We start from the raw sequence: 23096 nt of genomic DNA, 5'->3' as shown, positions 1-23096 counted from the left end.
ACAGATGTCTTGGGGTCGAGTCACATTTCAGAGCAATATGAAATCTTTCAGACCATTGGGATTGGATAATATGAAAAACGATAGCTATGTTGACTCTCTAAATTCATGTTTCTAATACAAATCATGCATTAAACATCAGTGATTTTGTGGGAAGAATTTAATGCCCTTATGCAAAGCCCCAGAAAATAGAATTACGTAACAGTCTTGAGCATTCATGATCTGGTGCATCCTGTCATTGTGTTGGGTTATGGAAGGGACAGCTTTTTGGTGGGTGACATGAACTCGAATACATACTGGATAAGCAAAACAAATCATGGCATTCTGGTAGAAACCCTTTCCAAAGAGCATATTTCAAGCAGCATCACCTCTTTCTGAGGCCATCTTTGAAGCAACTCATATTAGGTAACTTTGTCTACTCTGTAATTTAAATGCGATTACAACATTGCTAGGTCACACCTATAATACACAGGCCAAAAATAAAAGTGAGTGAAAAGCAAAATAAGATCATCTCTGGACATGACCCAATAAATCAGATGATTCATAAAATATATATGAAAAAGTTTTTTATGTCTTAGAAAGCCAAATTATGTGGTTTTTTTTTTTATAATCTGCTTTGTTTTAAAAATAACTGGATTGCTTCAGATATGGAAAATAACTAGATTTTTTTTTTTTATTTGACCAGTTTCACACAGAGATTTGGGTCACTTGGCTGTTACAGCCAGTTGAATAGATTTTCATTCTCAAGGCATTTCAGCACTTATAATATAATTGGCCTTAATTTTGGTTTTTTTGTTTTGTTTTGTTTTTTTAATACTGGAGATTATGCCTTAAACCACGTGTACTAACCCTAATACTTCAATTAAGACATAGCAAAATGTTAGTTATAAGAGTAGACCCAGACATTTAACCTTGGATACAAAAATGTACATATCAGTCAAAACATAAATTGTGGGATTTTAAAAACATTAACAAAATATTAATATATAAATTGTTGATTAAAATATTTCAGTATAATTTGCTTTCCATGTGATGTTGCTCTGCACATGTTATTTCAGGTCTTTACTAAATATGGTTTCAGCTTTTAGAGCTAAAGTAAAAGTTCTTTAGCACAAAGCAGCAATCATAAACAACATAGCTATACAAATAGGTAAATTTCAGGGCAAGTGTAAGAAGTGAATTAAGAGAGCCATCTCTTTTTTTTCACCAATGTTTTGGTTTAATGCAAAACTCAACACATCTCTCCCTCTCTTTAGAAAAGGTCTTAATAGAAGAATGAAATTAAAAATGTTCTGTTTTGCGATATAGACAGCTAAAAGGGGTACTATGTTTTCAAATATAAGAATTAATAAAAATAACCATGTCCTGTTTATTATTTCTCCTTTCAGCGGAAGTACAAAGTGAAATTGAAAGAATCTTTGAGTTGGCAAGATCTTTACAACTGGTTGTTCTTGATGCAGACACCATCAATCACCCAGCACAACTTATCAAGACTTCTTTAGCGCCAATTATTGTTCATGTAAAAGTCTCATCTCCAAAGGTAATTAGATCATTTCTGCCTTAAGGATTAGAAGCTCATTTCTTTTGAAATATTCTTTGCTCTGTGCTTTTTTTTTTTTTTTAGTAGGTAATGAGAATATCTTACCGAGACCCTTTCTCATGGGCAGTTTTTAATTCCCACAGTCTGAAATTCTAAGATAGCAAATAAAGAATAGCCATTGTTTTGAAGACGGTCATTCTCTTGTGTGGTTCCCCCCGCCAAGCAGTTATACACGAGTATAATAGAAACAAAAAATTAAGAAAGGTGAGGAAAAGTAAGGTACGGCTTTTCAGAGACTTTTGGTTCTATTTTAGTAAATTTCTTGGGTGATGTTGGTTCCTGTAGCACCTATATTCTGACCTCGGTTGAGAGAGTACGTAGTTCAGGAAAGGTATATACATTTGCCATATATAAAGTCAAATATCATTGTATAAAATCTCTTATAGAAAAGTTAAAGATACCTATATTCATGTGCTCAGGTTGGGTTCTCCAGGGAGTAGGGTATTCTGTGATTAAACATAATGGAATGTCTGCAATGTATCTTTATGCCACAAAGGTAGATAAAAATAAAAGCGAGACAGCCTCAAATTGGTCTCTTTTGATTTGGGTGTTCTTTCATTTTTAAGAAGTGATGATATTCTAAAAAGTTAATATGAAACAGATATCCTAGGGAGGTACTACCTTAATAATTAGTTTATTTTTAATGCCTCCAAGAGTGCAATTTAGCACTAAAATGCCAATTCAGCTTCCAGCCAGAGCTGTAGTCACCTCTCACAGATGGAGAATGTCTAAAGAAGCTGTTTCCTTCCCCAGCCCCTCAGCCTTCTATCTCTGCAGGCACTGGTTCTGCACAGGATGGACCTGAGAATCTGGGGCAAATCAGGATCTTTTGGGAACCGTTAGAATGGATTGAAATGGCCTTGACCACCTGGAGGTCTCTTTGGCCCAGAACTGAAGGGGATTCGAGGACCCTTCGTTGCAGCAGAATAGATTTCAACCTCTTTTGTCTGCTGCCCCCGCCACATGGGGTCATTAAGTGTAGGAACAAAAAAAAAAAAAATTAAGTGTAGGAACGGGGGCTCCTGTGGACATGTGCGCAGAGGCATTTTAGAGCCCCACTGACTAGTACTGTCTGGGAGTGAGAGCCCTGTTCCAGCTAAAGAAAATGGAACGGAGAAGGGAGCATATGGCAAATGCAGTTATAGCAGGACCCAAATGACACAGCCAGTCACTGGGTTATGTTAGCAATAGGCCAGTGCAAATGTCTTGTCTAGATTCCTATCATGAAATCATCTTATTGATGTAAACCGGAACACCTCCATAATGACCAGTGACCAAAAGGACCAGATACATAAATGACTAATATTTATCTGATATTGAGTTAGTGAACTAAAATATTCTTTAGCTGAATTTGGACATGAATGACCTGGTACAGATGAGTTCCTCCACTTTTGCAGAGCTCTCTTTGAAATCTCTGGGTAAAATCTAGGACGGGAGCTTGAGATCCCATCAGGACCTCACCCTGAGCGAGAATAGAATGAACGTATATCAAAAGCCACTGTGAGAGCCAGTGTAGGGGGTGATGTCATTACAGAGTTTGCATATATGATTTTTCATATTGTATTTCCTCTCTATTAATACTCAGGGCTAACCAGGCTATAAAAAAGGTCTTGGTTTATTCATTTTTCTTTTAACTCATTGATTCGTATCTTCTTCTACCAGGTTTTACAGCGGTTAATTAAATCCAGAGGAAAGTCCCAAAGTAAACACTTAAATGTTCAACTAGTAGCAGCTGATAAACTTGCACAATGTCCCCCAGTAAGTACCATTATTTTTTGTCTTAGTCGTTCTTGCCAAGACAGAAGGTGGCATGGTTTTTGTTTTTTGTTTTCATATAACCATTGTCATTTTTCTGGAATGATGTTGAATGATATGTTGTCACAAACATAAAGGGTTTTTTCAGACAGACTGCTGCTGGCATGTTGGCTACACACAGGCATCCAGAACTGGATGGTGTCTGCTGTGTACTAAGAAAGGAACCTAGTGTCCAGTGTCCCGTGTCCTTTCCTGCTCCTGGATTACTTCACAAACACTCAGCAGACTACTTAATCCAGTCATGTGGACATTTTTATGAAAAGAGAAAAACAAATAAACCATACTGATTTGACTTTCCTTTATTTTTTTATGCCGGAGCGTTCCAGTAGGCAGAAAAGATATGACCTTGGAGGTTGAGAATTTATGGGAACTAGAAGACCCTGTGGTCGTAGCAGATGAAGAGGTCAGGGTTAAGATGAAAAATCATCTTACAGCAACTTTTGCCCTAGTGCCATTGCCAGAAAATGGCTGCTGAGTTGAAAGCCAAGAAAATGGCAGGGATTCCGGGGGGTGGGGGCAGGTCACTGCTCCCCCCTGGGTCACCCGTGGCTGATGATGGGTGACTACCGCTCAGTTGATTTACCACTACTATGCCTGTGTCTCTCTAAATGAGTTCTCTGCCTTTCCTACTGATCTGATTTACTAGATTTTTAAATATATACTTGTGTAAGGATCATTTATACTCTGGGGAAGCATAAAATCTAATTCAGATGTTGCGAGAGATGATACAGCATAGCTGTTATAAGTATGGACTCGGGAGCCAGATTGCCTGTGTTCAGATCCACCCTGGTTTTGTGATCTTGTACAAGTACCTGCCTCACTGGGTTGGTGTAGAGATTCACTAAGTAAATATGTGGTGAAGCTCTTAGGATGGGGCCTGGCACATAATAAGCACCATCTAGGTGTTTGTATTACAGTTATCAGAGGTGCTTTGCATTATGCTGATCAGGTTCTGTAAGGATCTGTTCCTGTCTGGGTCACCGCAATATCTTAGTCCTTTATTACGGTAGGCCCGCAGTAAATATTTATTGAATAAGTGAATGAATGAAAGGCAATATGAGTATGATGCCTCCTTTTATTGGATGCTTATTAGATAGGCCAGACGTTGTGCTAGATGCTTTGCATAGATGCTCTCTAACTGCCACTGCTACCTAGTAAGGTAGGCAGTATTATCCCCATTTGGTAGCTGAGGCAACTGAAGGAAGAGAAGTTAAGTGATTTTCCTAAGGTCACACAGCAAAGTAGGATTAGATTAGGTCTACCTGGCTCCAAAGCCAGTTTCCTGTCCTCACTGTCCCACCCACCTGTGCACACCGCTGGTTACCTGCCCGCCGATACCGTGGGTAGGTTGGAGTCCGCGGAGTGCTATGTTAGGAAGTCGGACTTCACACTGCCTGTGAATGAAGTCCGCTCATGGAATGGAAAGTGTACTTAAAGCCCTGTGTATAAATAGAAGAATGTATTACCCGGCCCCTGACTCTATAATCCTTACAAGCTAAAGGGAGTTGACCTTTACCAAGTCCTACCAAAAGCTAGGACTATGCTGTTGATTCCAATGAATAGGACAGCCTTACAAAGACAGCTGTGTCAGTTTGGGTCTTCCGGGGAGCAGACACCTAAATGGAATTACTGGAGAAAATGCCCATGGAAGACTGAAAGAGAAAGAGGAAAATAAATAAATAAATAAATAAATAAATAAATAAATAAATAAATAAAATAAAAAATAAAAAATAAAAAATAAAAAATAAAAAATAAAAAAATAAAAGAGAAAGAGGACAGAACAGGCCAGGAGAACCTTCTGACAAGACCAGACATAAGTCTGATCTCATGAAAGGAAAGGAGGAAAGAAGGAGAAACGGATGGGAGGAGCTCAGACTGAGACGTAGCTTTCTGGCACGTTGGTCCCATGAAGGGCAGAAATGTTCATGCTCTAGTTCCTGTGCTGTGCTTAGGCACTGGCTAGGAGCAGCCTGTGGAGAGCATGGCATTGGCTTGAACGTTGTGGTCGTTCCAGAAGGTGCCACAGTCTCCCCACTCCCACCCCACGCCCAAGGCTCTCTGCTGACCACACTCATCATGGCAGGTTTTCCAGGGTATCTGAGCATAGGCCTCTATGACCACCCTAGTTGATGACATCATCTGTACTTTCTGGAAGGGAAAGCTAAGTCCCCGACTGGGAAACTTGTTGGAGGTAACAATTAGTAAACGGGCCCCAAGAATCAACCCTAGATCTGTCTGACTCCAACAAACCTCTGTTCACTGCGCCACTCCACCTCCACCCAGCTATGTGGGGGTGGCTGCATCTCTGGCCCCCAAAGTCGCTCTGCAAGAGGCATCTCCAGGATAGAACAAAGGCCACCAATGGTAAGAGGCAGTGGGTAGGGAAATCGAGGGAGTTGAGGGGGAGAATTCCAGTGCAGGCAACCATTGGCTAAGTCCGTGTGTTCCTTAAGGGTGGCTGTCCTGCTGCTTCAGACCTCGTGTGGAGTGGAGACCCTTGGTAAGGAAGGAGACCTGGAAGTCCCTACTCTCTGGGATTGGCAAGAGAGGCCCGGGAGAGGATGTGTCTCCCTCTTTTCCCCTCCTGTTGCTATTAATGGAACTTCCTGTTTGCTTTTGTTGAATCTAAAAGCATCCCCCACCCCCTTCTTTTGTTTCCTGAGTCAGTTAGCAAAATCTCTTCAACCGAATTAGGCTTTTTGGGAAACAAAACCCAGGAAGGGAAATGGAGAGCTGGCAATTTGCTGCCACAGCACCCATCACTGCCACCCTCCCACCCATCAGACAAGAAAACCCAGACCCTGCCACCTGCTAGAGTGGTAGAAAAGAAAGGGGGAAAGATAGAAGAGGAAAAATACAGATTAATATCTCAAAATTCATTGGGCATGTCTGTCTTCGCAGATGTAGAGGGATCTACACTGTGCACGTGGCCTGGTCCTGGGAGGTCCCTGAGGTGGCTGCAAGATCTTTTGGGAGCAGATCTGGGGGGACTGGAAAGTAGTTAAGCCTGTTTAATTTTATTGGACAGAGTAGAGTGAGCAGAGGCATTGACCAGGAGCGAGGCATTTCAGGAGTCTACTGGAATGCAAATGCTGGAAAGAACGGGATGGCTTTCTCACTGCACTCATTTGGAGGCGGGATGGGTGGAGCGGACTCTAGGAACAGATGTGAGTTGTAAGAGGAATCTCCCTTGGTGAAGGCTGAAGGCTAAGGTGTCTACAATCCTTCTCAACTGTGAGACTGATTCTATCTAGATTTGGGAAGTGATCAGGGGACAGATGTTGGCGAAACCATGAAGGCTGTGGAGCCCAAGGAAGAGGAGGGGATGAAAAGAAGCAGAAAATATATCAGGTTGAGTGACATCCTCGTTGTTTCAGAACGTCATTGAGCTCAGATACTTGTGTGGAATGATCCGTGGGCGTGCCTGAGGACGCGGCATCCGGGTCACCATAGGGTCAAGTCAGACAGACTCAAAATACTCAGTTGTCTCAATTCTGTGTGGCTCACCTACGAGAACTGAACTACGTTCAGCAAACACTCTCTAAGCGTCAGGCCTGCTACCTTGCTGGGTGCTGGGGATTCAAAGGCATGTTCCTGCCTTTGCGGCCTGCGTAGTCTAAGCAGTCTAACATCGAGAACAAACTGATGGTTGCCAGAGGGGCGGCAGGAGGGGGCGGATGAGATCGGTGAAGGGGGTTAAGAGGTAGAGACTTCCAGTCATAAATAAATAATTCACAAGGACAAAAAGTACCGCCTGGGGACTGTAGTCAATAATTTGTAATAACTTGGGAATCCCTGGGTAGCTCAGTGGTTGAGTGCCTGCCTTCCACCCAGGGTGTGATCCTGGAGTCCTGGGATCGAATCCCATGTCGGGCTCCCTGCATGGAGCCTGCTTCTCCCACTGCCTGTGTACTTTGCCTCTCTCTCTCTGTGTCTTTCATGAGTAAATAAATAAAATCTTTAAAAAAATTAAAAAAAAATAATTTGTAATAACTTTCTATGGTGACAGGTGGTAACTACGTGTGCGGTGGGCGCTCTGCAATGCATAGGTCTTGCACCTGAAACTGATACAATATTATGTGCCAATTATGCTTCAGTGTTTCGAAAAGAGACTACAGTTGGCTAAGTCGACTGTTAGCAAACAATTTGGTAGATCATAGATAGTCTTACAGGTCTCACTTTATGAATCTCTGATAGATTCAAAGATCGGTTTTGATTAGGATTTCTCTGAAGCCTCAGCACTACTGACATTCTCGGTTGCATAACCCTTCGTGATGGGAGCCCGTCCTGTGCCCCGCAGGATGTTTAACCGCATCCCTGGCCAGTAACAGCTTCCAAATTGGGACAACCAAAAATGTCTCCAGACATTGACAGATGTCCCTGAGGGGGGAAAAGAAACCACTTCTGGGGATCCCTGGGTGGCGCAGCGGTTTAGCGCCTGCCTTTGGCTCAGGGCGCGATCCTGGAGACCCGGGATCAAATCCCACGTCGGGCTCCCAGTGCATGGAGCCTGCTTCTCCCTCTGCCTGTGTCTCTGCCTCTCTCTCTCTCTCTCTCTCATTCTGTGACTATCATTAAAAAAAAAAAAAAAAAAAAAAAAAAAAAAAAAAGAAACCACTTCTGGTTGAGAACCACTAGTTTAGGTTAATACAGACAAATGTTGCGGTGAATGATGTTTTCAGACGTCTTAGTGATTTCTTGAAAGATAACATTTTAGGTGAATTAAACTTGCTCATTTTAATTTGCTCTTTTTGTAAGAGTGGGTTTATTAACATTTATTCCTAATAATCATTAGAGAAAAATACTTGTGTCCTATTAAAATGGACATATTTTAGCTGCTGAGAGGGTCGACAGTCGAGTAGTTGTGTGTATAATACGACACATCACCTCTGCAATAGCTGGAGCCGAGAAAATACACGTGCATCCTGACATGCAGAGGATACTGAGGGTGCCTTAGGAGTTCTCCAAACGTCAGGGATTCCCAAACGGCCTCATGCATGCGCTGGGAAGACAGCCTCCCTCTGCCGCAAATTCTTGTTTTACGTGACGGATCAGCGAACCTGGCGTATTATACAAGCAGCCAGGATAAGTAAGCTTACTTTGTATTTGACGTTTTCTGAGCCCTGTTTCTGTTATTAGACATATTCATTGGATGTTGTTTGACTAGCATCTGTAATGCTGAGAGGGAATTTTACACTCTGTGTTGGCGCAGGTAAAAAGAAAAAAAAAAAAAACCTTTGGATCGTAAAAACTGGTGGTCATCTAAAAATGTGTCTGCGTTTGGCCCTAGTTGTTTTAAGACCATGATTATAACTGTCATTGAAAGACTGGTGCCCAGTGTGTCACTTTAGTTGCTTTGGGAGGAGGCGCACTGCGCTCAATGGGCAACCGCAGCTGTGGCCGGAGAGTTGGCAGCGGCCGCGCTTCGCCAGGAAGGTAAAGGTCGTGGCGCTCAGGACGCCAGGTCTCAGGCGGCACCGGAAAAGCCAGCCCGTCGGTGGCAGCAGGGTGGACCCGGCCCAGGGGTTGCGGGCAGACGGGCGGCAGGTGCACAGCAGCGCTGCCTCGCAGCTGCGTCCTCCCACAAGCCGTCACCGTGGGCCGTGGGCTGTGGGCTGCGGGCAGGTGCCGGGGGAAGAGCGCAACAGCCAAGCACTCAAGACCGTGCCCTGCAGACACAGCTGGGCTGTGAGGCTGCGCAGCAGCCGGGGGGTGCCGTGCTCCCTCTGGGGAACCCCTGAGCCAGTCCCACCTCCTCGTTGTTCGCATGAGGGGCCTGAGGCCCAGAGAGGGCACCAGCTTTTCCAGAGTGAGGTCATGGGGGGCAGCCCCCAGGTGTGGCCCGCCGTGCGGAGTGGCGGGGGCTCCTTGGCCAGGGCCCGGGGCAGGGGGAGTGCCTCGGGGTCCGCCACACGGTGACCCTGGGGGAGGGCAGACCCCCTGTGGCCCAGCGGTCGTCCCCAGACACCGGCTCCAGGCTAGGCGTGCTGGACGCTCGTCGGCAGGTGCAGGGGGCTCCGGGCTGGGCGGGGCGGGGCCGGCCCCCCGGTCCCCCGAACCTGGATGTCAGGCTTCTCACGTGGCAGCTCCTGGGGCCGCAGACCCACCCCCAAAGCTGGGGCGCTGGCCCAGACAACATGTGGCCTCGCCTCTGCAGCAGTCCGCCGGCCAGGTGTCAGGCCGTGCCCAGACTCGAGGCAGGGCCTCAGACCCCCGGGGTGGGGGGGGCGTCAGGGAATCCATGGCCAGCTTTAACCTGCCATGGACGTCTCTTCTGCTTTTGAGATTTCATTTATTTATTCCTGAGACACACACAGAGAGAGAGAGGCAGAGACCCAGGCAGAGGGAGGAGCAGGCCCCCTGTGGGGAGCCCAACGGGGGACTCGATCCCGGGACCCCGGGGTCACGCCCTGGGCCGCAAGCAGCCGCTCACCCCTGAGCCCCCTGGGACCCCAGACGGTTCTACTCGGAAAGAGGGAAGACTTGCTTCATTGCCTGCCCTGGATCCCCAGAAGTGAGGACGGATGCAGACAGGAAAGACGCCAATGAGACGTGGGCCGGTTTTTTTAACATGACCCGCCTGAATGTCCAGAGCGTCCACCCGTGAACCACATTGCGAGAACTCGTCCTGCTTCTCCTGGGCTTCAGGGCCCTTTTCCTTTTCAGAGAAACTGGAAATAGTACAGGTAAGGGACTGACGTCCAGCTGCAGGTGCAGGTGACACGTCGCCCCCTGGTCCTGCTTTGTCCCGGGCCGCCTTATGTTGTGGCAGGTGACCCGTGTGCTCGGAGCCGCAGGGCTTGGGGAGCGTGGGCAACGGCGGGGGTCGCGGTCCCTGCAGGAGGGAGCTCGCCTCCCGGCCCTGCACGCCTGGTGGTGCCCGTCACCCTGTGGCCTCTGCGTCACCCTTCACCCCCCGGAACCGGCCGGGCTCAGCTCTGTTCTGCTGGCGCAGGGACACTGCGGTGAGTGTGGTGGCCGGTGTCCCTGACCGCGCCATTGGGCACTAACGCCCCTGCCCTCTCCAGCTGTCCCAGCAAATTGTTTACCCGCCATCTGAGACCACCCGCCTGGGCGCCTCCGTCCCTGAGGAGCCCCGGGCGCCCGTGGCCCACTTCCTGACCCTGGCAGGGCCGCGTGGACCCGGTGCCTCTGCGCAGACACCAGCCTCATCGCCGTCGGCCACCAAGCCCGGAGACGCGAGTGGGGAGAGGCCACTCCCCGCGCCGCTGAGGTTCAAAGCAGGGGACCAGGGGGTAGGTGATCCATGCACGATCAGGATGCCAGCCCTGGGCCCCTGAGCGGGCTGGGCTGCAGCGAGGCCCCAGGGGCGGGCTCCAAGCAGGTGCCCCGACTTCAGGGGCTCGGGTCGCCGACAGTCCTTGCTCTCAGGTCTTGCCCCCGTATCAGTGGCACAGATTCTTTTTTTTTTTTTTTTTTTTTTTAAGATTTCCTTTATTTATTCATGAGACACAGAGAGGGAAGCAGAGACCCAGGCAGAGGGAGCAGCAGAGCGGCACAGGTTCCGACTGTCTTTCCCATTCAGCTTATTGAGGTTCAAACTGAGCCTAAGATGAGATTGCCGGGGCCCCGCAACACTGGGATGCTCCCTTTTTCCCTACAAGCCCCCCTAAATCTTTCAAGATTCTTTTAATTTAGTGTCCAGTTTCCCATCACTAGGTGACCAGTGAGTTAAGTGCTCAGGACTTCAAAAGCCTTAATAATCACGAGAATGCGTTTTGCAGTGTGAAAGAGGCAGCATTTGGCTACTTGATGGTCCCGTTACACATTGGCCACGCGGCCCTTTGGTTTGGCCGAGTAGCGTCTGCCATTGTTCTTTTTAACGGCGGCAGATTTAGGATCTCTGTGTTCTAGTCGCAAAGAAATAAAAGTGTACTCATCCCTCTTATCCCTTCTTTCCTCTTATAAATAGGAGACATGCCCCGCCTGAGGTTTTATCCACGCACAATGAATACACGGGAAGCGACGCTCCTCCTGTGGGAGACTTTATACATGTTTAATCTCATGCCTTGCTACTGTTCAATAATGTACCAACTTTTAAAAAAAGAGTAAGAATTAAATTGCAAAATTAATTTCTAAGTTTTATAAGCTTTTTATTAAGAAATGTTCAATAGCAACATCCCAGATAAAACACGCCGCCGATTATGGGTGAGGTTTAATGAGGCCCAGCCCTCTGCACTGGAACAGATGGGTTTTATAGTCATAAGGAAGGACCTGGCCACTCGGTCTCAGCATCTCCCCTCCCAAAAGAATGTAAAAGACATGAATGGAACCTGGTCCAGTTCTCAATGTAGGAACTGAAAAGTGGTCTATCTTCTTCTTTTTTTAAATTTTGTTTATTTATTCATGAGAAACACAGAGAGGAGCAAAGACCCAGGCAGAGGGAGAAGCAGGCTTGCTGCAGGGATGGAGGCGGGACTCGATCCCGGGACCCCGGGGTCACGCCCTGGGCCCAAGGCGGACGCTCAGCCTCTGAGCCCCCTGTGGCCTATCTTCTGTAAAAATTAGGGTGACCAGCTGTTGCACGGCTCCCTGTACTTTCCAGAGTCAGTTACAGATCATCCCAAACACCCCAAAACACTGAGTCCCGGGCAGATCAGGATAGCGGGTGGCCCAGGTTCCCTGGGAAAGTGTGCGGCTCTGTAAGTGGGCAGCCAGACGGACTGTTAAGTCCTGAAGATTTTCCTACAAGACACTGCAGATCGTCTTCCTTCCCATCGGATTCCTCGCCAGCCTGTGCCTTCCCGCGTCCCTGGCGTCTGGTGCTCTGAGCCACGGCGTGAGCTCGAGGCCTGGGTTTCTCTCCTCCTGTTATAAAGCGTTAGGATTTTATTCGTCCCCACAAGCTTATCCCGAAAAGGGACGTGCGGTGCCTGGTTTTGAGAGGGTTGGTTTCGCCTCCTCTGCTCAGGAGGCACTGCCTTCCGCAGCCACGTCATCTCTGTCTGCTTCCGCTAAAGAAAATGTCCCATGGCACGATGTCAGAGGCGTTGGCCGGGGCAGAGCTTGCCGGCAGCCTCGGTCGCCCGGTGTCTGGCAGGCACCACAGCCCCGGGGGCAGGGAGCTCGTCCCCTCTTCCCTGTGACCTCCCCCTACCCCTAGCCAGGCTGCAGGCCTCAAGTCCCGCAGGGTAAGGAGCTAATTAGCCTTGAACCTTTACGGTCTTGAAAACCCGGCAAAGCTGGTTCGCATAATGCATGGGGCTGCTTCCCTTTGAATGTCACGTATAATTAAAAAAAAAAAAAAAATCTTTGCCCTTATACTCACATTCCAACACTCTGGCCTAATCAGCTGTGTTATGTCCCTCGCCGTTGAAAAGAAAAATTGTCTCAGGCACACGGGCTGTGAAAATCTTCTTAGTCGAAAATAAGCCGCATGTGTCAGTTTTCATCTAGACGCTGAAATTTGCTTTCCTCTGTGCTTCTGAGAGTGGAAAAGCAGCTTCAAATCATCTTCCGTCACGTAGCTGTCCTTTTCGCAGGTGCAAAAGCATCGTTTCCTAGAAATGATTGAGGCTTGAGCAAACCGCCCTGAGCTGATAGATACAAACCCTATCCATCGGCAAAGAGGGCACTTTATTAAAGTCACTTCTAATCAGGTGTGTGTTTGAGCGTGTGCAGTGTGACCGTGCAGCACGTGGAACGGCCAACGGGATAAAAACCTTCAGAGAAAAATACTCGTTAGTGGGGGCTGCTGCCCTGCTCTTTCCCCCTCTGGGCGTAGGGGTCCTGACTGTGCGGTCCCGACCCTCAGTCCAGGTGTCCCTGGAGGCTCCTTGACTTGGGCACTTATGGTAGCCCGCCGACGGGATTCTGAGGCTACGTGTCGTCAAGAACGTGGGGTGGCCCCGTGCGCTCCTGCTGGGTTAGTGCTGCGAGAACATTGCCATCGGGGGACACCAGGCAGGTCTCAGGGCTGACCCTTGTGACTGCTGATTAGCAAGGGGCTGGGGGCTTGGGGTTGCAGGAGGCAGGAGTCCCTGTGCGTTCCCCTCGATCTATCGTAAGGATGCGCACTGACTGGCGCCGTTGGGCCGGCCGTCGTCCCGCTGCCTCATGGGCCTCGTGGGTCTCTCACTGCGGTGGGTTCTTCTCTCTGCTTTATTCTCTTCCCTCTATGGATAGAACTCTTTGACTTGCTCGAAATTTTCCCTCCCTCCTATGTTTGACTTTCACCTACATCTCTGGGCATCCTTCTAAATTCAGAACTTGGAGGCTACAGCTCGGAACGTTCCCGGGCTCAGTCTCCTTATTGTTCTGAGTTAAAAATCCCACATGACTCGGAGGGTTAAGGGTTTGAATACTAGTCTCTGCCACTAGAAGGGAGTTCCTTGAGCATGGGGATGATGTCTGGATCCGTTGTCACTATGCTGATAATGCCTAGCGCAAAACACGTACTGAGTGGGTATTTTACCAATACAGAAGTCATGCCAGGAAACGTCTAACATCTACTAATAAGAGGAAAAGTGGTTTTTAAGATCTCAAGATTTAATGACATTTTCCCATCAATGTCCGAATGTGCCCTTGGTTGACTGTGCAGCACCTCCCTTGAGTTTCCTTTTAGCAATCACCAGGACAGCTCCTCAAATGTGATATTTGCTACTAGATGTTAGAAATGCTATTATCTGCATTAAGTGGAATTTTAGGTCTCATTGACTAAACCCTAAAGTACAGGTAAAATGGATTTTTCATGTCATCTGCAGGAAATGTTTGACGTTATACTGGATGAAAATCAGCTGGAGGATGCGTGTGAACATCTGGGGGAGTACCTGGAAGCATACTGGCGTGCTACCCACACAACCAGTAGCACCCCCATGACCCCTCTGCTTGGAAGGAATTTGGGCTCAACTGCACTCTCACCATATCCCACAGCGATCTCTGGGTTACAGGTATTGTCACTTCCCACTCCTGTTGTTCCCACCTTATGTTGAAGAGCTTCACTGGGGTGAAGACTGGGATCGTCCTTAATTAGAAGAGGGAAACACGAGTGGGAATCCTGTAAAAAAAATCCAAACTCTTGCCTCACCGTGATCTACCCGAGGCAAAGTTACCCACGGCGGCCCTTTCCATAGAACTTTGCTCTCTGTTAACATATAATGACTTTTCCTCAGACAAAGTCATCCCTCCTGTGTCTAAACTCCAACAGGACACTCGCTACCTACTCAGTGCGACCGTCCATTACTTCTCCAGGTCACTTCTTAAATTTCTTTATGTAAGATATTTTGGGGCAGATGGTCCTTTCTGACGGCCCTTAACTACTCCTGCCCCTGCCTGGCCTGTCCCCCAGCGTGGTCAGTACAGAACGTGCCCTCGAGGAGAGGCTCTCTATCTGGAAACAGTAACAGATCCCTTAGTTTTCTCAGAGGTAGTGGGCTCCCATCTTGGTCAGTGGCTATAGCAGGACCACGTAGGGAAGTTGGGCACCACGCTTCAAGAGCCTACTGGAATGTCGCCCAACCCACCGCTGGCTGAGGAACACGGAGGCAGCTGAGCCCTCTTGTATCATGACTAGTTTTATACTAATGGGTTATATAATGATAATCATGATTGGAGATCGTGTAGCGCTAACTCCAAGAGAAAGGGCACTCCCTGAGATGCTATTATGACCATATTACTTTGCTACAGAATTTCATCTTTGTAAGCAAAATAATTACCCTACAAACAAGTAACTTTTGAGGCTGGAAATGAACATGGGAGACGTGCTGCTGTAATATGGACTCTGTGCGCGCCGGGACTGCTTCTGGCCTGGTTTCACTGCCTGTGTGCTAGTCCAAGTGTAGCATCTCCGCTGCCTAGTTTGGATTGGCTCTGAATTGTACATGGTGGGATGAGAAATGGACGATGCGTGAAGCAGTCTGCTTCTATAATGCAGGTAGAAGCGAAATGCACTTTGTTTATGAATATAACAGTCCAGACTCATCACCTCGAAGACATCTACCTAGAGTGGCTTTCCAGTTTCACTTGAGTTATGTGATGCCCTTTATCCTGGAGCCTATTTCTCTTAGTGACGATGGGTATTTAATTGTCAGACTCCCGGCTGAGGTTAAAGGCACAGGATGTGGCTGCTGAATGATTTTCCTGCTGCGTGAAAGTACGTGTCCCTTAGAGGAAATGTGGCTGGGTCCTTGGTGTCATCAGGACCCTCTTTCTTAACTGAGGTGACCTAACTAAGCAGAGAGACACAGCAATGATACATGTATTCCCATGATTTGAAGAAAAATGTTGAATAAGTTTCTGAGCCATCAAACAAGTGTTTGACAATATTCATTTCAATGAATGGTATTAAAGGAATCTAGTTTCCATATGAAGGTAATTTTTGCTGGACATTTCAGTCAAGAAGTAAGAATTGTCAGTATCAGTTAGCCAGCTAGCTCCATAATTATTCTAGACTCCTTTGGAAAGAATATTTTTGAGAGCTTAGCATTTATGTATAATGAAGAAACAAACACATCATTTTATGGGAAGCACGGATTATAATTGCACGAAAATATTTTTTACAAGTATAAGGACCATTCAGCTACATAAAGGTGAAGTGTGTGACTTTGGGAGGAGAAAGATTTTATCAGCCAAAGAGAGAAATAAAATAGCAGATGCTATTCTGAACCTTAACTTATTTCCCAATAGTAAAATGATCCTAGTTTTTGCAGTAGAAGTGGAGTTATTAGGTCTTCCTAGATATGTTAAGTTCTGTTCAGCAGTGAACTTTCAATCCTCTATTTTTAATAGGAAGCATAATCGTGTAGCATGATGTAATTAAATTCATAAATTATCAGCATTTCAGTATCTTTGCATGTTGTGCCCTAGATGAACCAGATCTTCTGAGTAGGACGTTTGTGCATCAAAATGCTTTATTAAGTCAGATAGTTGGCATTTATGGTGCAGACCCTACTGTTGCACATACATTTGCATATTCCAGGTGAATTAAGTTGACACGATCTAATCAATGGACGATCTGATATTTTTAGAGTCAGCGTATGAGGCACAGCAACCACTCCACGGAGAACTCTCCAATTGAAAGACGAAGTCTAATGACCTCTGATGAAAATTATCACAATGAGAGGGCTCGGAAGAGTAGGAACCGCTTGTCTTCCAGTTCCCAGCATAGCCGAGATCATTACCCTCTCGTGGAAGAAGATTACCCTGACTCATACCAGGACACTTACAAACCCCATAGGAACCGAGGATCGCCTGGGGGATATAGCCATGACTCCCGACATAGGCTTTGAGTCTGCAGAAGCAAACAAAAAATTCATCTGTTGACAATTTGCCATAGCACTGCTAGGATAAACCAATCATCTTAACTTGGCAAGTACAGCACGGTATTTACTGTGCTTATGGGCTGTTGTCATTTGATGCTAAGCAAGGGGCAAAAAACAACAACAAAAAAGTACGTTATGCCCTTAAGTCTAGATGGTTATTAGATGCCCAGTCATACAGATATTTTTAAGCTCAGCATTTACATAACAGTACCTTTTGTTTTCTTCATTAGATTTAGACACATCGATTTGTAATTTAGGGTACTTATCAAGGCACATATAAAATAATTTCCCATGCTGGAAATTCCAAATGACCAGTTCCAGTTGGAACCAATTTATAAACCAATTCCTGTTGGAATTTGGGTGAATCGACTAGAAAGTCTACTTGAGCATGTTGCAGTCAATTTAAAAATCTGAAAAAAAAAAAAAAAAAAAAAACAAGACCCACAAAAACAACCAAAAACCTAATTAATAAAAAAATCAAAATACCAAAAGAAGCCAAAACCCGATATGGTATTTATTTGCTGGAAGCTAAATTTACACTTAAAGTTGAAATGTATAAACATTTTAACATATGTTAATGTAGACAGAATGGCTTTTCAAACTCACCAAATGTATTGATAGTGCCAAAAAAAAAAAAAACCCACCTCAAATTAATGCAGAAATTATACACTCTCCTCAGATTTTAATATTTTTGTTTCTCTACTGGCACAACTGTTGTATTCAAAGTGTTTTGCTTTTTGTTTAGTCACTACTGTTAGCTTGTTTGAAGTTGGCAAAAAAAAAACCTCAAACTTTCTTTAGCAGTGAGAGAGAACACTATAGAGAAGCCCAATCATAGGTGGTCACGGGAAGTGGAAAAGGGGTGTTGTTTCCCCTTTCCTCACTCTGAGCACAACCACATACATCCAGGAACCTGAAGTCAGTGAGGATGGGCACAGATCCTCCTGAGCACGAAGCTAAACATCTCCAGATGGGAATTCATCTCTCCAGCTTCCCACAAACATGGGCCGGTATTTCCTGCCAGCACAACTGCATATCTTTCCATTGCTCCATTCAGTCTCTGTCTTCGAATATGTGAATGTTCTAGCCCTTCCCCAAATTCTTTATAGTCATGCTAACGACCTGTTTTACATGGAATCATTCAATTTTGATATCGACAGCTGTGTTTATACAAAATGATCAAATGAAAAAAAATGTGAAAACAAATGATAAATTTAAAAGCTTGCAATAAAAAGTAAACTCATAAATTCAGAGTATATTTGAATCGTAATTAAAATTGCAGCATTTTTATTGTCTAGAATTATAAAGAATTTGGAGATTGAGCTGCCTTATTTCTAATGAACAGTCCTGTTCACCTGTTAAGTCTTGACAGTTTTTCCAGTGGCTATAATTATGAAATTGGTGACCTTCTGTCTTCTATTATCAAGGAAGCCTTAGATTCACTGTGATCCAAGGGATTACTGAAATTGACCCTTTTATACAATACGCAAATATCTTTCAGAAAAGACTCTTGTTTCTAAAAGTCCACAATGCATGCGTTTTTCTAAAGCCCCAGTAGGACCAGGCGTAAAAATACCTTTCTACTGGCACGTGTCAGGAGGCCTATATTTTGAAGAAAATAATAGTCGATTTCTATTACCCTATTTTCCTCCCAAGCCTCTCAATCTCTAGGCTTTCAAAGCATGCACCAGTTAAATGATTTTCCTGACCCATGAAACCAAGTTCCACATTCTCGATTGTGATACACACCTTGAACCGCGTCATAACCTCCCACATTCCCTCCCCTCCTGTTCACCATGCATAGTCCATCGTGACCCTCTTCAGCTGTAACTGTCTAAGTTATCTCACGTATTTGACACAATCGGAAATACGGGCTCAGTCAGTTGTAAAGGTTAACATGTAATATTGGCCTGTGAGGTTCTTTTGTCATCTAGTGAAGCTTACGGAACTTTCAGTTAAGACATTTGAAAGAGCTGTATCCATTAGACACTTCAATAAACATATAACCTGCCATTACTGAATACTTGGTTAGAGCACAGAAGAGCATTTTCCAGCAAACGAAATATATTTATTACATGTACAGCACATATTTGCATGAGAAAGAAAACATTAGCCAAAACATTTTTCTATATGCTTTACTGGTTTCTTGTTTGTGCGCATTAAAGTATTTAATTGCAAAGAGTGCACCAAGGTGATAAATTTAGACTAGACAGCTGTTCAGCTTTTTCTGTAGTAGCATTAGCAATTTGGTCATTTAACTACTTTAATATACTTACATTTTATGGCAGGTAGCTGCAACAGCATTTACATATATTTCCTAGTCAGCAAGATTACCATATTCTTTCAATTTTTAAAGACCACTTGTTTTTAAAATCCTCTCAAAGCCTTGTTTCTAAGTCTTCCATGTCACGCTGATAAAGAGAGAGGTCCATTCAATATCTGTGCACAAAACCAATCTGTCATTTGCCATCAAGTATCCGTACCTGTTCTGCTTTGCATTCTTATTCAAAAGCTAACAATCGTGGAAAGGGTAAAATATATATTTTCTTGATGGATATATTTAAAATTTTACGTTGACTTGGCATATTCTTTTCCATTCCTTTTGTAAAAAGTTTATCTTCTCCAAGTAAATAAGAGATATACATTTTCCTTTTTTAGTGTTAGAGTTTACTGTGTAAATGATGCTAAAATACAGATATATACGAAATGAAAGTTTTATTTTTGCCAAACATATCAAGCAACTTTGAAAAATACATATTCCACAAATACTTTGTTTTTAACTGATTTCATTTCAAAATAGCAAATGATAAGCAGAAGAAACAAGTCTTACAATGTCTTGAGGCTGTTTTACCTTGTAGAAGTCACATATTCCGTAACTTCAGTCTATGTAACATCAGAATATGTAAGTTACATATTCTGTGATTTCAGTCTGCGAACATGTAACACTGTAGACTCATGTGACAATGTGAAAATGTAGTTCTGGGGGAAAAAAAAGAATGCAGTTTGTCAGTCCTGATGTTAATTCTCAAGGCTATAATGTGACTCCAGTATTATAATCAATGATGTTATCTTGTTTACTCCAATATTTAAAGCAACACTTGGAAATGTTTATAAATGACTGATGATTCTCTCTTATCTTTATACAGTTCTATTGGAAAGCATATTGAAATTAACAATTTGGACTGATAGCCTTTCCTAATAAGAGAGTCTTAATTACGTGACAATATGTCATTGCACTTAGTCCTTAATGAAATGAATTTTTTAAATGTAAAACAAATTCTAAGAAAATTATTTGTTCCCTTTGAATAATTTGTTAATTACTTTAATTATTATTGTTGTTGCTGTTTGCAAAATGTATTTTTGGAATGTTAACCTCTTTTCATACCTGCATACTTGAACTTGTCTTTTTGTGTGGGGGCCTTAAAATTCATAACAGGAAGCTAGGGCAGTGAAAGGGAGGGAGAGAAGGAAATTACGCCGAGAGATGGCTTGCAAATCTAAGCCCTGAATGAACATATCATAAAATGTTGTTAAGACCCAGGATGTCAGTCGAGAATGTTCCTAGGCAACCTTAATTTGCATGCTAGCATAATATTTTAGTTATACAATTTTATTTTGGTATTTGCTAAAAAAATAAAAATTAGTGATGCCACTGTAGAAATTGCCCTATATATTAACATTTATACTACCTCTTCTCTAGAGAAGACAACTGTCTTTTAAGAGAAAAACACTTTTCAATAAGTAGTGATCAGATTTATTATGCTTGTTGCTAACCTAGCTGCAAAGCTAAGTGCGTAAATCCTTAAAATATACTTTCCCTTTAAATTTTAAACTGTTTCCAGAATACTCGTCACCCCTCATTTCTTCCATGTTGGTGAAGTTTTCTTTGAATTGGTTCACAGTTTATCAGGACGCAAGGTTAATTTAAGAAATCAGTCATCATAGGGGACAAAACACACTGCAAGGGAATTGCCCCTGTATGCAGTTTGTTTTAATATCTAGCTCTAAGCCTAAAAGAATGGATCCAAAAACTTGATATTTAAGTGCAGCTGGTTTGAAAATTCAAATTTTTGTTTATCCTTAATGTTTCCTGTGGCCAGTTAGCCATTTCCTAGATAAGGTATGCATTATCTTGGACTCCCATGTCATTGGAGTAAACTTCATACAGATGTTTTAAATAAATGGGAATGTACCCCTTACTTCTTTTATATTTCTGCCTTTGTGTTTCATGACAATGTTGCATGTTGTTTTCTTTTTAATTATATAAAATTCATCTTTGAATGACTATATGAATGACATTATAGCAATTTCTGTAATAAAATTTGTTTTATTAGTTCCTCATATCTTTAAATATTGTTAATACTCTGTTACTAAGTTACTTCCTCCAACTGTGTCTATAGGGCAGAGAACAGGCCACCTCTTCTACATGATAATTATGATCAAACCAGTCAATACGATAGTTGTCAGCAGACAGCAAAGATAACATTTTTGTTGTTGACTTAAACAGTCAAATTAGTCAAAATAGTAAAACTGGGTTATATGGACAGAGAGCTACAGCATTCAAAAATTACTTTTCAAAGATTTCTTCTTTTCTTAAAATGAACTTTCTCAAGTGAAATACATCCTCTTCTAGCAACCATCTTTATCTTTTTGTGGATGGTTTAATCCCAAATACTTCCTGTAATTGAGGGACAGTATGAGGTGACTAGAAAATATCTCATCAGATCATGTCGAGCAGAGGCTGTAACTCTCACTTACCACGAGAAACTTCTAAATAAGAGTGAACAGCAAGAGTGTTGGAGAGTCATAGTTACATAGGAAACTTTCCTTTGTTTCTTTTGATGTATGTAAAATACTTGTAGAAAGATGGTAGAAAATGTTCCTAACATCCTCTTTGAAGATTATAAGGGGTTAAAACCAGAGCTATGTGAGAACCCAGAGTGGCTGGCCTCTAGCTTTTTAATACTTTGTAAGTATTCTTGGTTACGTTTTGAACACTCAAATTTCTTGACAAGTGGCTGTCTGTGTTTATGTAGCGGCCACCCTGGCCCTACTTGCATGCCATTTCCACACACTTTTAACTGAAGTCAGTGTGAATTCTGTATGCATAAGGATGTATCAAAGATGCAGGACCATTAATGCTATATTGTTGCATACTATTTTTCATATGCCTTACAATATTTTCTGGGAAGTTATTAAAATGGGAGCATTTTATTGCCAAAATAAATCTATGTTGTTACTACTTATCTGCATTAGCAGTAGAAAAATAAATAATGTAGCAAAACGTATATTGTATAGTACAAAATTATAAAAGACATATATTTTGCCAATAATATGAAAATAGATCGAGGAGAGAGAGGAGAAGCACATTTGTTATAGCACAAACTTATAACGAAATCCACTGTTAAATTCGGCAGTCATATTTTTTAAGAGCATATAGATTTAACTCTAAGTTTTATCAGATTTATTTCATCTACCATCTTTTTAACTTGCTGCTTGATACTTTTCCAGCAATTTACTTCATAGCCTTGCAATCTGTGGATGTAATTTATTTTACTTTATTCCCTTGCATAAAAATTATTAAATGTTATTTTGTGATGAGACTCATACTATATTTACTGTTCTTACTTCTGCTCCTTCAGTAACAACTATAAAAAGTAATGGCAAGTGAGCTCATTGTGCTCCTCTAAATTTTGGACATGTTTGAAATGCTTTGTATTTTTCACAGCCTAAAGTCAGAATGATAAATAAGATGTCCCAATAACAACAAAAAAAGTAAAGTATTTAGGGATTCTTCAATTTGTTTTGTACTGAATACTATTTTGAAACATAAGTTTAATGCCATTAGCTGTTTTTTTTTTTGAAGGGGTGGCGGGAGGGGAAAACATGAATTTATTAACACTAAAAATAGTGTTAGTTATTTTTAACACTAAAAATAGTAAAAAGGCAAGTTGATGTAAAAAGATTTTACCAATTACTCTGGGGGCTGTTGGAATCCCAAGCTATTGCTATATCTCCAGGTACAAGTGGAAAAAAAAAATATTGCCTTTGTCAAATATTTTTTTCCTTTTTTTGAATTTTAGTTACTTATTTTAATAATTTACCCCCTTTTATTTTTCTTATATAGGTAAATGTGTAGCATTCTACAAGGCATGCTGGGTAAAATATACTATGCAAATGTGTACAGTGCTGCATGTTTTGTTCTCCCTCTGCTTTAGTGGCTTTAAAGAAAAAAAAATGTGTTGTTATTTTTGTGAACAAAAACATTTAACAAAGAAAATGCAGAGTGCATGCATAGAGTATCCTAATTTCTATGGATTTGTTTTATGGAATTTAAATGTGTACAAACCAACTGCATTAATTTTTTCTTTTGTATAATAAATGAGAAAACACTGAAACCAGCA

General features: G+C 43.2%; 1 protein-coding gene across 5 annotated transcripts in view; it reads left to right on the top strand.

The window, feature by feature from the left end:
* Positions 1-23096, top strand: part of CACNB4 (calcium voltage-gated channel auxiliary subunit beta 4) — a 223097-nt gene extending 200001 nt beyond the window's left edge. For 4 of the 5 annotated variants that reach the window (XM_026008029.2, XM_072757804.1, XM_072757806.1 and 1 more), the window contains 4 exons: positions 1386-1537; positions 3260-3355; positions 14137-14322; positions 16399-21033. In XM_026008029.2, the coding sequence (XP_025863814.1) occupies positions 1386-1537; positions 3260-3355; positions 14137-14322; positions 16399-16659 (695 nt within the window). In that variant the 3' untranslated portion in view covers positions 16660-21033. Of the gene's footprint in view, positions 1-1385; positions 1538-3259; positions 3356-14136; positions 14323-16398 lie in introns of all 5 variants that reach the window. The other variant, XM_072757805.1, reaches the window with a different exon arrangement.

The sequence above is a fragment of the Vulpes vulpes genome, chromosome 5 (assembly GCF_048418805.1).
Source record: "Vulpes vulpes isolate BD-2025 chromosome 5, VulVul3, whole genome shotgun sequence".
Lineage (NCBI taxonomy): Eukaryota > Metazoa > Chordata > Mammalia > Carnivora > Canidae > Vulpes > Vulpes vulpes.
This window is presented reverse-complemented; position numbering and strand designations above follow the sequence as displayed.